This window comes from Telopea speciosissima, chromosome 3 (genome assembly GCF_018873765.1).
Source record: "Telopea speciosissima isolate NSW1024214 ecotype Mountain lineage chromosome 3, Tspe_v1, whole genome shotgun sequence".
In the NCBI taxonomy this organism is placed as follows: Eukaryota; Viridiplantae; Streptophyta; class Magnoliopsida; order Proteales; family Proteaceae; genus Telopea; species Telopea speciosissima.
Genome location: NC_057918.1, coordinates 2,104,001 through 2,116,694, shown reverse-complemented (window position 1 = coordinate 2,116,694; position 12,694 = coordinate 2,104,001). Strand labels below are relative to the sequence as shown.

The following is a 12,694-nucleotide window of genomic DNA, read 5'->3' as shown; positions in this document are numbered from 1 at the left end:
TGTGGCCGAGTCTGGTGTTCTTGCGTTGGAAGCCGAGAAGAGTCACCAAGATCGCTTGATAATCTGCAACTCAGGCCAGCTTCAGGTAAGGTCTCCTCCTACATTAGATTTTTTTTTCACTGTTCATCCGTGGAGCCATTAAAATGCCTTTGTTGATATAGTGAATTTAATTCATACCTCTCTCCGTGCGTTCTCTCTCAGCTCTCTTCTCGAACTACCTTCGATTTTTCCCGGATCCTATCTCCTCATTCATTCTATCTCTCTTCCGCACGATGGTCTTCCTCTCTCTTTCGTCTCTCCCTTCTCACACGGCTCTCTCTCTCTCTCTCTACTGCGCTACATTCCTTCCGCGGTTCGAGTGAGAACGTTTTGTCTCTCCCTTCTCACATGGCTCTCTACTGTATGTGGGCGAGCATTTTAAGGCACTGCCACCTCTCCCTTCCCTTTCCCCTCTCTGCCTTTGTTTTCCTTTGCTTTCCCTTAATTTGAGAGAGAGAGAGAGAGAGAGAGAGAGAGAGAGAGAGACTTGGTTCGTCGACCCCAAATCTGTTAGGTATGTTTCTTTCATTCCAAAACTATAATCGATTTCTCGATTCAGTAAGGTTAGATCTAAGAAGATCTATCTCTTCTCGAAATCGTTTATCGATTGATCCTATTCGCAGAAACCTCTCTGTTTCGATATACTACGAATCAAACCTTCGAGTCCCTAGCCCCCGAATCATCGTGAGATCTCTCTCTGCTGTTTCAACTTCAATTGCAGACCACCAACCTTCGCTCTCTAATGATGGTTTTCTTGAGCCTTACCTTTCCTGTTCGATGCCCGAAAGGAAACTTAAAGTCACTATTCTTCTCAGTGGAGGTGTCGACAGCAGCGTCGCTCTTCAGCTTCTCCATGCCGCCGGACATTCCTGCACTGCCTTCTACCTCGAAATCTGGTTTCAAGTACGCTTTATATTCATACTCTTTTTATGGTGTTCGGCTTTACAATTATACTTAGAACAGCATGTCTTATTTAAGAGCATTGAGTGATCCACCTTCGTTAATTAGAAAATTTCTTACTGTACCCTTGCAACCAAGTTATTGACATGGGAATTTCTGAATCAAACACTACTGCGAGGAGGCTTGCATTTATGTTGGCAATTTGGTCTCTAAACTTTATTAATTGATTTCTTCATGATATCTGGTATTATGAAGTTCATATGCTCTATGTATGTTAAGGATATAGACCTAGCTTCAGAAGTCTTCAATCAGCATTAGTCGAAAAGGTCTCCTAATGGAAGTTAACAAATTACTGGTAGAGGGGAGGGTTTTTTCTTTTGGAAATACCACATGTTTTAGATCTTGAGCCTGTACTTCAGTTGGTTGAGATACATGCTTCACTATATAAATCAGATTTTTAGATTCCCTTAGGGTAGCATTGTCTCTGTATCACATATTTCTTCTCTTATCAGGATTTCCTTATTTGTTCATTTTTTTGTTTTACTTTGTTGAGATTTTTGCAATCTAACATAATTCTTTGCTTGTTCTGAATTTCCATGACTGGATTTTTTATGTAGGAAGATTATGAAAACTTCTGGTCAGCTTGCCCATGGGAAGAAGATTTGAAATATGCAACGGCAGTGTGCGAACAGGTGACATTAATGCTACTTCCTTTCCATTTTTTTTGGGGGGGGGGGGGGGATGGGGTGAGTATGGGTGTGGGGGTTGCAGGGGTATTCTTCTCTTGGATGATTGTTTGAGAACATTATTGTTCATTAAACATGTACCCCTTATTCTGCAGTAGGAACCAAGCTCAAGTGTGAAGTCTGATGAAAACTAGAGTGTGTCTGCATACTCTTACTTTTGGTTGGTAATAGATCTGCTTAGTTTCCCATTTGAAGATTTTTTTTTTGGGTTGGGGGGGGGGGGGGCGTGGTTCATGGTGGTGGGTACCTGACTATTTGATGGTTGGTTTGATTCTTATTTCATTTGTTAAGTAACAATACAAATCTATATGCATGATTTTGGTATTACTTGTTATTTACATATATGGGTTGAGGACTATTCTATTTTGCGTGAAAACAATGGAAGAAATCTCTCTGATTCATGAGAAAAGGATCTACATCACATGTGCATTAAAAATATTTATAAAATAAAATAAATGAAACTACATCATGTTGCTGTTGCTGGTAGTTTATACTGAGGAGAGACCTTTAAGTTCAGTTTACATTCTTTTGCAGGTTGATGTACCATTAGAAATTGTTCATTTGTCTGAGGAATATTGGGACAATGTGGTAAGGATACTGCTCATTCGTATGTAGCTTCTTGAGAGTCAGGGATTTGTCAGAGTTAGTTTTGATCCTCGTTTCATTATTCCCTATCTTCTCACCGGTGGTTTAGATTATGCTCTCGGGCTACATTCTGACATGAAATCTGCTCATTATAAAATGGGTAAGCATTGTCTTGTGCATTTTGATCTTTCATTCAGTATTTGTCTCTTTCGTATTGTTTAAAGTAAAGTAATAATAGTTCTTATTCTTATATGTAAAGAATGATTCGAATCAGAAGTTGGGACTAAATTCCGGAATTTTCATCTTTCTTAAGTGAAGTAGAATATTATATTATAATCAGGAAGTAGTCGTTGATATTCTAAATTACAAGTAAATAACGCTGTGTTACGGAGAAAATATATAGGTATAGACTTGGAATCCAACGATAAATTAGGTTTGTTTATCCACCTTGTCTCTCTCCATTCTGTAATATTTTCTGTTTCAATAGATAGTATCCATCAGTTCTATTAGTGCTTTCCTAAAAATGTGTTTTTATCTCTTTTTTTCTCTCTCTCTCTCTGGTGCTTTTCTAATATTATACTTGCTTTTGGTGAAACATGGTAATTTGTTTCCTCATATGCTGCGAGAAAGTCATACTTCATGAAATGGATAAGCAAGGTTTTTAAAATGGGTCAGGATGCACTATCAAGGTCTTTAAAATGGGTCAGGTGGTAGCATAATGATTGGACACCATCTACAATTTCTTGGGGATGAAAACATGGTGTCCCATGCTCCAATGGTAATTTCAATCTAAATTTAACTTCATACTTTTCTCTTGGTTTACTAACTTCTTTTTCTTATAATGACAATGGATATGTTGATGAGGTGACAACTAGAAAGTTATATCGAGAATCAAACATTCCAATTTATAACAATCTGTAAGTGTAAGCCCTCTCTCCCCCCCTCCTTTTTTTCTTTTGGCAAAATTAGGTTGGGGGAAGTGGGATCATACACTTTCAGAGACATATATCTCAAAAGAGCACTAAAGACCCACATAAGATACAGGACTATTTTTTTCTCAAGAAAATTAGGTAGAGGGAAGTAGAAATCACATTTGGTGATATATGTCTCAAAAGAGTACGAAGACACATATTCTTGTAAATGTAAGCCTTTGATTACATAAATCAAATTTCCTTTCTTACCCTAGAGGGGAAAAAAGAAAAAGAAGAAAGAAAGGATGCAAGAAAGGAAGGAACACTCATCTGTAGGACACCCAATAACTTACTTGCTTCATGTTGCAGTCCATGCTGCTATCCTACCAGCCATGTGATCTCCATATCCTCTTCTTTAAAAATCACAATTGGAGCTTTGAAAAATGGTTTTTTTAATGTCTAGCTGCTGTGTAGTATCCCCATCTCTAGAGGACTATATTTTCATTTTCAATTTTTCACTCTTCATGTTGGTGACACTTTCAAATATTTTTGCTTATTGAAGATAGAATTCAATTCTTATTCTATTCCCTCTATATTTTCATACCTTCTATCTTAATAAGTACTTCTATTGATGATTTAACAATTTTAAATTCTTCAGTTACCCATTCTTGCTGCCAATTCAAGAATCTGTTGAATGATTTGAATGTTATAATGAACTGTCATTTGGGTTTTCTTTTCAATCAATTCCTAGAGTCAATTTTCACTATCTTATCTAGGGGAGTGCTTGTGGGAAGCATGGGCATGCCTTTGTTAATCATCTACTCAAGTTAAGGGTTCATGAAGATATTGTTTTTTAATTGCTAGAGTAATGGTGGGATAATGATGCAATTCACAAGTATTGAAATACAAGTTCCGGAGACTGATCATGTTATAATTTGTGGAGTAAACAATCATCTGAGCATCACACTGAAGCAGTTGAATAAGTATCATGAGTTTGCAGTTCACCTTGGTACAAGTATCTCGAGCCTACCGAGATATCCGAAATTTGGCGAAATTTTGCCGAAATATTGCATTTTTTCTGCAATATTTCGGGAGTCCATCTCGGTGGGTATTTGGCCATATCTAGGTTTGATATTTCATGGACACCCTTATTTAAGCTAAATAAACACATTTAAACCTTCATATTACAAAAAAAATGAACTCAAAGTGGTGTTTTGGGTTTGCACCCTTGATTGACTGTATACGGTCGGACCCTGTTGTATAAAATAGTTAAATACATATTGTTTAAGTACTAAAAGACATAATAAGAAATTTAAACAAAGTAATGAAACAAAAATAAAATCAAATGTAACCTTTAGTTTAAACTCATAAAGTCATAAGTGCATACGTCATAACTCATAAACTTCATAATAGTCAATATTTCAATACTCAATACACAAAGTATTTCTACGAAATTTACCGAAATATACCGAAATGTACCGAAATATATTGCTCAATACACAGTATTTCTACGAAATATATCGAAATTTCGCCGAAATTTGAACTTTTTTCATTTCGAAAGCCCATCTCGTCTCGGTATTGTTGAGATATACCGAAATTTCGGCGATATTTCGTGAAATTTTGTACCATGGGTACAACTACAGCTAGGTTACTGCTTCTTTAGATATCATTTATATGTAAGTGTTTTCTTTGTCAGCTATTTTGTTGCATGGGCTCTAAATGTTCACACTCATGCTGATTTGCTTCTTTGGTTCAGTTAAAATTTGTTCCCTGGTTTTTAAAATACACGTCGTAAATTCAGGGTCATGAAAAAAAAAATCATAAAAATGCTAATAAGAATGTTGTGTTTATAATAGTAAAATCTCAAACTGCTTCACAATAGTTGCATTTTAAAAGGCTCCAGCATCCACTATAAACCAATGGCATCTATGTTTGTCATCCCTTGAATTTAGAGATCTATACATGTAAAAGAGAAATCACTCAATGGTGACCTACAATGTCGATGGGAAAAGGTATCTAGACTGTTTCTGAAGATTAATACCTACAGTTGATGCAGTATTCTTTGTTACCAGTCATTTGAGACCCACAGTTGTAACAAAAGGCAAAACCACATATGCATTTTGTATACAAGCAACCATCAAGTCTCTCAACTATTACTTTGCACTTAGGACACCTCTGCCATTTTTTCTGCTTTGCAAGCATCATTAACATGACATCTTCTCTTGATCTCTCATTCTCATTTAATTTCTGGAACTCCTGACAGTTAATCCCAGAATGTCAGGACACCGTACATTGTGCACAAAACAATCTACAGCAATTTAGACATTCTGATTCTTCAACAACTATCCCTCCAAAGATATCTGGAAGACCTCTTAATATAGTAAGGGATACTAAAGTAGTTCTCATGTTGTAAAGTAAATGGCACCAAGACTCCTCAATGTTCATTAGAGAAATTGTGCATGAAATACGCACATTTCAGCTTGCTTTTAAAATAATAAAGAAACACTTCTCTAGACAGGTTAAAAAAAAGGGGTTAAAATGAATAGAATTTTTTTTTTCCTGTACATTCAAATAGGGCTAAAAATGATCTTCATTCTCAGACTTTTATTCATATATTCGTTATCCTTTTTTATTAGTTTGATTATAAAATAAATGCTATCTTTCTCAGATTTCAAGTACAAATTTTTGTTATCCACTCCCTTTGGTTCGTGTTGAGCTTTTTTCTTTAATTAATTTAAGAAGATTGGGATCCAAAACAACTGGTTGTCACATGCCAGGGATTATGATGTCACATGCAATTGGCTTGGTGAGTTTCATGGGTTCAGTTTATTAGCTTTCATTCCTTATGAGTTCTAAGTACTCAAAATCTCACCCCATTCTGTTTGAAATTTCTCTTGATAAAATCAATGGTTTTTCTTTACTGCTTAAGAGTCGATCATTGTAATGACTGTAACAGGTCCATGATGTTGGACATAGTCCCAATGGATCAGCCCAAGCTTGCCTTTGAGATGCTTAAGAGATGGATTTTTGAATTTATTATTTTATTAGGTTGGGATCTTTTTGACCTCTTGGACCTCTCTCTGCAACGTCCAAGATATCTCTCTATTCGATGACAGATGCCACTGCTCACATAATCGAAGATGAGGTCTATCTTTGTTATTGGTCTTTCTATGAGTTCACAGATGAAGAGTAATATAAGACTACTTACAAATTTCATCTTTCATCGTCTTTTCTTTTTTTAATCTTTTGTCTTAATACCTTTTTTTCTACTAACCTTTTCTTGTGCCATAAAATTGAAGAAAATTGTATTGAAAATAATGATCTCTTCGTTTCCATTTATTTGTTCTACTTGAGGCATGAGATTTTAATGGATTGGATAGATAATCTTTGATATGTATCATTACTCCTTTGCTCTTGAAAGAAAAAAATGCTTGTCTTCTTAAGTGCTTCTACAATGTCAATATATGGTTGGGGTTTTTTCCATTTTCAATTATACGTTGCTCTTTGATTTGTGGTTTTTCTTCATCTTCATCTGTTGATTTGAGTGCATTGAAATGCTTTCCTTCTGAGGTAATTGCTTTTCTATCCCCTAAACAAAAATGACATGACAATAAGATCATTTTGCATGTCCTCTAGATTTTGGTAGGTCATCACATTATCAAGATGTGTATAGTTCCTATCTTGATAAGGAACACTGATCGATTTGAGGAAGCATTGGCTTGATAGAAAGAAATAGTCCCCATCTACGATTGGCAGGTTAAATTTTCTTCATTGCATTGTTTTTGTTTTAAAGAAGACAACAATTTGGTTCATGGTTGTCTGTTTCCTTATGAATGGGCCAACTTCATTTGCTCCTATTATTGAAATGGCTATGACTATCATCGAACAAAGTGGTGGCCAATAACATCTTTTAGTGATAATAGCTCTCACAGTATATTCTTGCCCTTGGAAAGCTCTCTACTTTGAGATTGCTACAACAGGTGCCCATTTGTGTTGGCTTTTCTATTTTTTATTTAAAGTAGTTAAGCAAATAAAAAAAAAAAATTTGGGTACTCACATATAAGTTGATCTAACAATTTCAATCTCAATGCATACCTTCTTTTCTTTTGACTCGAGGGGGGGGGAGGATTTGCCTTCTTGACAAGTCGTTTTATGCTTTTCCAGGTTTCCCACGTTTATCAGACGATGAAGATTGAGGTGTTATTTAAGATGATCCCATTTTTTTATTTCTTCATTATGGAAAAGATTTCTCTTGATGTTGTTAAATATAATTTCATCACCAAGAAAGATGAACTTAAGAAAGTTGTTATTGTATTTGGTAATTTGATAAGTTCATTTGCTCTTGTAATAAACGAAAAAATTTGATACTTTTGTTCTTTATTGAAAATCAAAATTTGATCTGGACTTGCAATGCGATGATGTGAAATTCTAGGGAACACACAAGCATACATGTGCTTTGAATACTGGTATGATGGACTTACTATTCAATTATCTTTTTTAATAAAGGATGGACCAGGGTTGATCCAATCCCATTTTCAATTAACTTTTTTTAATAAATGATTGGTTGATCCTCTGAATACAATCTGGCTCAGGATCCATCTAGGCCAATCAAATCCTAGATACCACAAGTCATCCTTATCCCAACCAAATGTGGTCGTCTACATCAGATCCTGGATGAAATTCAAAATATTTGGGTTGGATAGACTTTTGTGGTATAAACACCATGAGACCAAACCTATTGGAAAAGATAAAATGCTATGTGGATTGTTTGCATGATAGTTTAATCATCATTTCCGTCATTCATCCCCATCAACATCACAAAGTAATCCCTTTATTTAGAGTTAAAAATATTTTGTTTTGTCTTCTCTTCACCATTGCCATTTATTCAGTTATATAAAATTCAAATGACAATTAGAAATAGGTAAGCCTCTTGGACACTTAATGATTATAGAAAAAAAAAAATTGGGATTTCAAGAATAATGCTCTGATTGGTACTAAATTAGCTTTATGGATTTTCGAAGTAATACACATTGGATTATCATTCATGATTTGTTTGAAAATTATAGCAGCAATCCACACTTCAACTCGCCTCGTAGTATAATATATTATATGGTTGTGGTTAATCTGCTTCTTATTCTTATATGAATCTACTATTCTCTTCTCTTTTCTTTCTTTTCCTTTCCTTTCCAACTAGGTATTGTGGAACATAGAGTCCTTGGATCTTTGCAAAAAACATGTTTATTTTGCAATGGAAGATTATCATTTCCCAATGAGAGACAGAAAATTGTTGAAAATTTTGTAATTAGTGTTATTCTGATAAACTGGCTTGTGTTAACTCTATCACAACTCAAGTTCTCCAAACTTTTTAATTCCCCTCTCTCTCTCTCTCTCTCTCTCTCTCTCTCTCTCTTCCACATCACAAAGGCCCACACGTGCACATTTACTAGGACGCTTGTAGACTCTAATTGTGTCTACAAGTGGCATATTTACTAGCACTCTATGTGTCTGTCTTTCTCTTCCTCCCTTTGAGGAGTAAGGGAGTCATTTTGTGTGTGTGTGTGTGTGTGTGTGTGTGAATAATACCTTGAGGGGTGTTGTGTATGGTGAATGTGTGTAAGCGGAATGTTTGAATGATATGTTGAGGATCGGGGCATCGCGTGTGTGTGTGTGAAATGACCTTGCTGCCCTCAAATATGTGAAATCGTTAACCGTACCATCAAACATCAATGCTTATGCACTCTTCTATGTCGCTTGCTCATAACAAAAAGAAATAGTGGTTAAAGTACGTGATAAAAGGACTAAAAGCAATATGCGGCTTCCCGTCGCTTGCATCCACATGGATAATCTAATTACAGCATTTAAAGAGGAAACATCACATAAAACAAAAAATCATACCACTACATACATATATATTATTTGTATACACCAATTATCACTATAATATCTATCCAAAAGATTATCAAGGTAGTACCATTTTGTACACAAGAAGAAATCAATTCCCAGAATGGCAAGTAGAAGCATCAAAACCCTTTTAAACCTAATAATCGGGACCTAATTAAAATTGGCAAAATTTCTGGTGGGTAACACATAGAAAATCCACCTATTTTGGCCATAATTGGAAATACTTGCCTTCAAGAAATAACAAATGGATATATAGAAGAAACTGTGCAACTTCTTAGGAGTTCCTAATCTTCTTCTATCTCTTGGATCTAGATCCACTACTGCCGAGCTGTCTTGCTGCCCGGCAGGATCGTGCTATTCAGACACCGTGATGTGTGCAATGACCACCTTACCCTCACTTGGGCAAGGCGTTGGGGCAGGGGTAAGGTGGATATTGCGCACAACATCGTGTCTGGGCAGCACAGTCCTGCCGGGCAGCTCGGCAGTAGAGGATCCAAATTGCTCTTCTTGTGTTTGTATGTGTATGCTCATTAGACGAAGTCTCATTCCCATAGAATAGGATCAATATTAATTAGGTTCCTAAGCGCTCTACTCACTTGAATGCATTGCCTTCATACTAATACATACCTAACAATAACAAAAGACGATCAACTAAACCCTTATCACCGTCTTTCTATAACTGCCAAACATAGCTTCAAAAGAAAGGAAGATAATCACTTTTAACACATAAAAGAACCTCCACACGAAACCTTTCATTTATGCTCCAATATTTGCTAAAAGAAGCAGAGCAGAGAGAGTGAGAAAGAGACTTAGGGTTTGCCGAAAGCAAGTTTGACGTAGTGGGGTGGTATTTTCTGTTCTTGATGAGAAACGGCTAAAAAGAGTATCTCACATGAAGGTTTCTTCAGGCCATGAAAACTTTACACGTGTCCAACGTGCAGTAACATAAAATTTCATGAAACGATGCTAAAAGGCCTAAAATTAAGTGCGGATCATGTCTTTGTACAAGTATCGTCCAAATTAATAACAATTACCACACATCCTGTGACACAGCAGAGGCCATGTGTGCCATGTGTGCCACGTGGCCTCTGCTGTGCCACAGGATATGCACCGCACACCTTGTAGTATGATAGACAATTCCATGTGACTGGCTCTGGAAAGCCTTGGACGGTAGACGGTACTTGTACAAACGTCTGTTAATTCATGAGTGAGTGAGTGTTTTTCTCCTACGTCACCTACTAATCCTCCACTCGACTTCATAACCCAATTAGTTCCATGCGGACCTTTCTTCTTCCCACTTACTACTCTCCAACTCTCCTCCTATATAATGGTCAGCCCTTCATTTACTTCTCCTCGCCAGATACATGAGACAGATTTGTAGGAGCGAGGAGCAAGGGTTTTCTAGCTAGTGTTTGTTTTGAGAGAGGAAGGGAGAAAGACACCTTCCTCTAGTAGTTGAAGAGATGGGTTTCTTGGCAGTGCAACAACAATCCCTATGGGTTCTCACCTTTGGTCTCTTAGGTAGGGAGATAAAGGGTTCAACACCAACCCTTTACGTCTCTTAATTTCTTCTCCTTCTTCTCCTTCCCCTTTGAAAGAAAAAAGGAGGTGGGAGTACTTCTTTGATTGTATTTCATTTAAGGGTTTCTTGAATTGAATCTATCTATCACATATGGTTTCAAGAAATGGATGAATTCCAACTTGAATGATTTCGTTCCACATTAATGACCACAAAGATCAATTACCCAAATTTAGAAATTCTACTCTAAAAATCCATCCAAATGGGCCCTATTAAATTTTCCTTCTTCATACGTCTGTACTATTGGCATTCAATTGGAAATTAATAAGCTAATTCTTATTACCTTCTCCAGCAAGCACTTCTTGCAATTTAACGTTTATGTTATATATCCATTGGTGTTACCTACCTGACTCTGCCTTTTAAATTAAGTTAAATAGTTCCTATTTTCTCATCTTAATTATCTTTGAATAATGCTTAATAAATATGGGATCTTCCTCATGATCATTTTCTGTTATAGGTAACTTCATCTCATTATTGGTCTACATTGCTCCAATGTAAGTCCCTTTTTTTTTCTTTGGTTTTTGGGGGGGTAGTTTTAATTTCATCTTGTTTCCTTAATTACATTCTTATTGAATAAGGGTTTTTATTTGATGAATGCAGACCGACATTTAGAAGGATTTACAAGAATAAATCAACTGAAGGATTTCAATCTGTGCCATATCTGGCTGCACTGTTCAGTGCCATGCTTTGGATATATTATGCATTCCTCAAGACTGGTGCATATTACATTATCACCATTAACTCCTTTGGATGTGTTATAGAGACAATCTATATTGTCATCTACTTGATTTATGCACCAAAGAAAGCTAGGGTATATATTACCAATTCAAAACTGATTCTTCCATCATTAATATTCATTCTTGCACCTCATCACTTTTAATTAATTATATGAATTTGCAACATTTAATGCCAGAATTCGACTGCGATGATGCTTGCGTTGCTGAATCTTGGAGGGTTCTGCCTGATCCTTGTTCTCACTCAATTCTTAGCCACACAACAGAACAGGATCAAGATTGTTGGAATGATTTGTATTGCCTTCTCTGTTTGTGTCTTTGTGGCACCCTTAAGCATTATGGTAAGCGGGGTACGTTACACACTTATTACACCAACACCAAAAAAAACCTTAATTAATAGTAATTTTGTTTAGTTTTAATTAAGAGATTGTATATATACTAATTAAAAAATAATTAATTAACAACAGATGCGGGTCATACGCACAAAGAGCGTGGAGTACATGCCATTTACTTTATCCTTCTTCCTCACCTTGAGTGCAGTGATGTGGTTCTTCTATGGTTTACTTCTCAAAGACCGTTACATAGCTGTAAGTAGTGATCGATGGATCGTTCGATCAAATTGGTATCTTTAAAGGTCATGATTTAATTGAAACTAACTTTAGGGTTTTCCTTTTTTTTCTTTTTTTTTTGTTTGGAATAATATAGATCCCAAACATACTGGGTTTCAGCTTTGGGGTAGCACAGATGTTGCTATATTTGATCTACAGGAAGTCCAATAAGGAGAAGAATGTTAAAGAGATGGAGGAGCAAATCAATGAAACGGTTATGTTAAGCATGATAAGTTGTTCCGAGCCGGTTTAACCAGTTGACCCAGATGCCCAAGAACCTAAAGCAGAAGATGAAATTGAGGAAGAAAAAGAAGAAGAAGAAGAAGAGGTGAAAGTATATAAACATGGTGAAAATACTGGCACAAGAGCACAAGAGCACAAGGCGCATAAGGTAGAAGGAGAAGGTGTACCAACAACTGCTTAGCCCAGTTGGTGAGCCGTGGTGCGCTTCATGCCTATACTCACCAAGAGGTCTCGAGTTTGAGTCTCTTGACTGGTATCTTATCCCCTCCCTAGTTCGATCCCCCCCCCCCCCCTCTATCAAACTATATATGTAAAGCTCCCAATTAACCAAAAAAAAAAGGAGAAGGTGAAGAGAGAAACCCTAGGCTCTGTATGCTAACGATTCTGTTTTTTTTAGTGTTTTTGGGTCTGGCACACTTTTATGTGTTTCTGTGTTTTTTGAGCATTT

The 12,694-nt window shown here is 36.3% G+C and overlaps 2 protein-coding genes across 2 annotated transcripts; both read left to right on the top strand.

Moving 5' to 3' along the window:
- The first annotated feature begins 693 nt into the window (after positions 1 to 693).
- Positions 694 to 2,324, top strand: LOC122656508 (tRNA-specific 2-thiouridylase MnmA-like). Its single transcript, XM_043851061.1, has 3 exons — positions 694 to 942; positions 1,557 to 1,631; positions 2,220 to 2,324. Exons 1-3 carry the CDS (start codon positions 817 to 819, stop codon positions 2,298 to 2,300), a joined length of 282 nt encoding a protein of 93 aa, XP_043706996.1. The 5' UTR covers positions 694 to 816; the 3' UTR covers positions 2,301 to 2,324.
- Positions 2,325 to 4,060: 1,736 nt separating this feature from the next.
- On the top strand, positions 4,061 to 12,256 carry LOC122653880 (bidirectional sugar transporter SWEET14-like). Its single transcript, XM_043847838.1, has 6 exons — positions 4,061 to 4,196; positions 11,119 to 11,155; positions 11,262 to 11,472; positions 11,575 to 11,739; positions 11,866 to 11,982; positions 12,101 to 12,256. Exons 1-6 carry the CDS (start codon positions 4,061 to 4,063, stop codon positions 12,254 to 12,256), a joined length of 822 nt encoding a protein of 273 aa, XP_043703773.1.
- Positions 12,257 to 12,694: the final 438 nt, after the last annotated feature.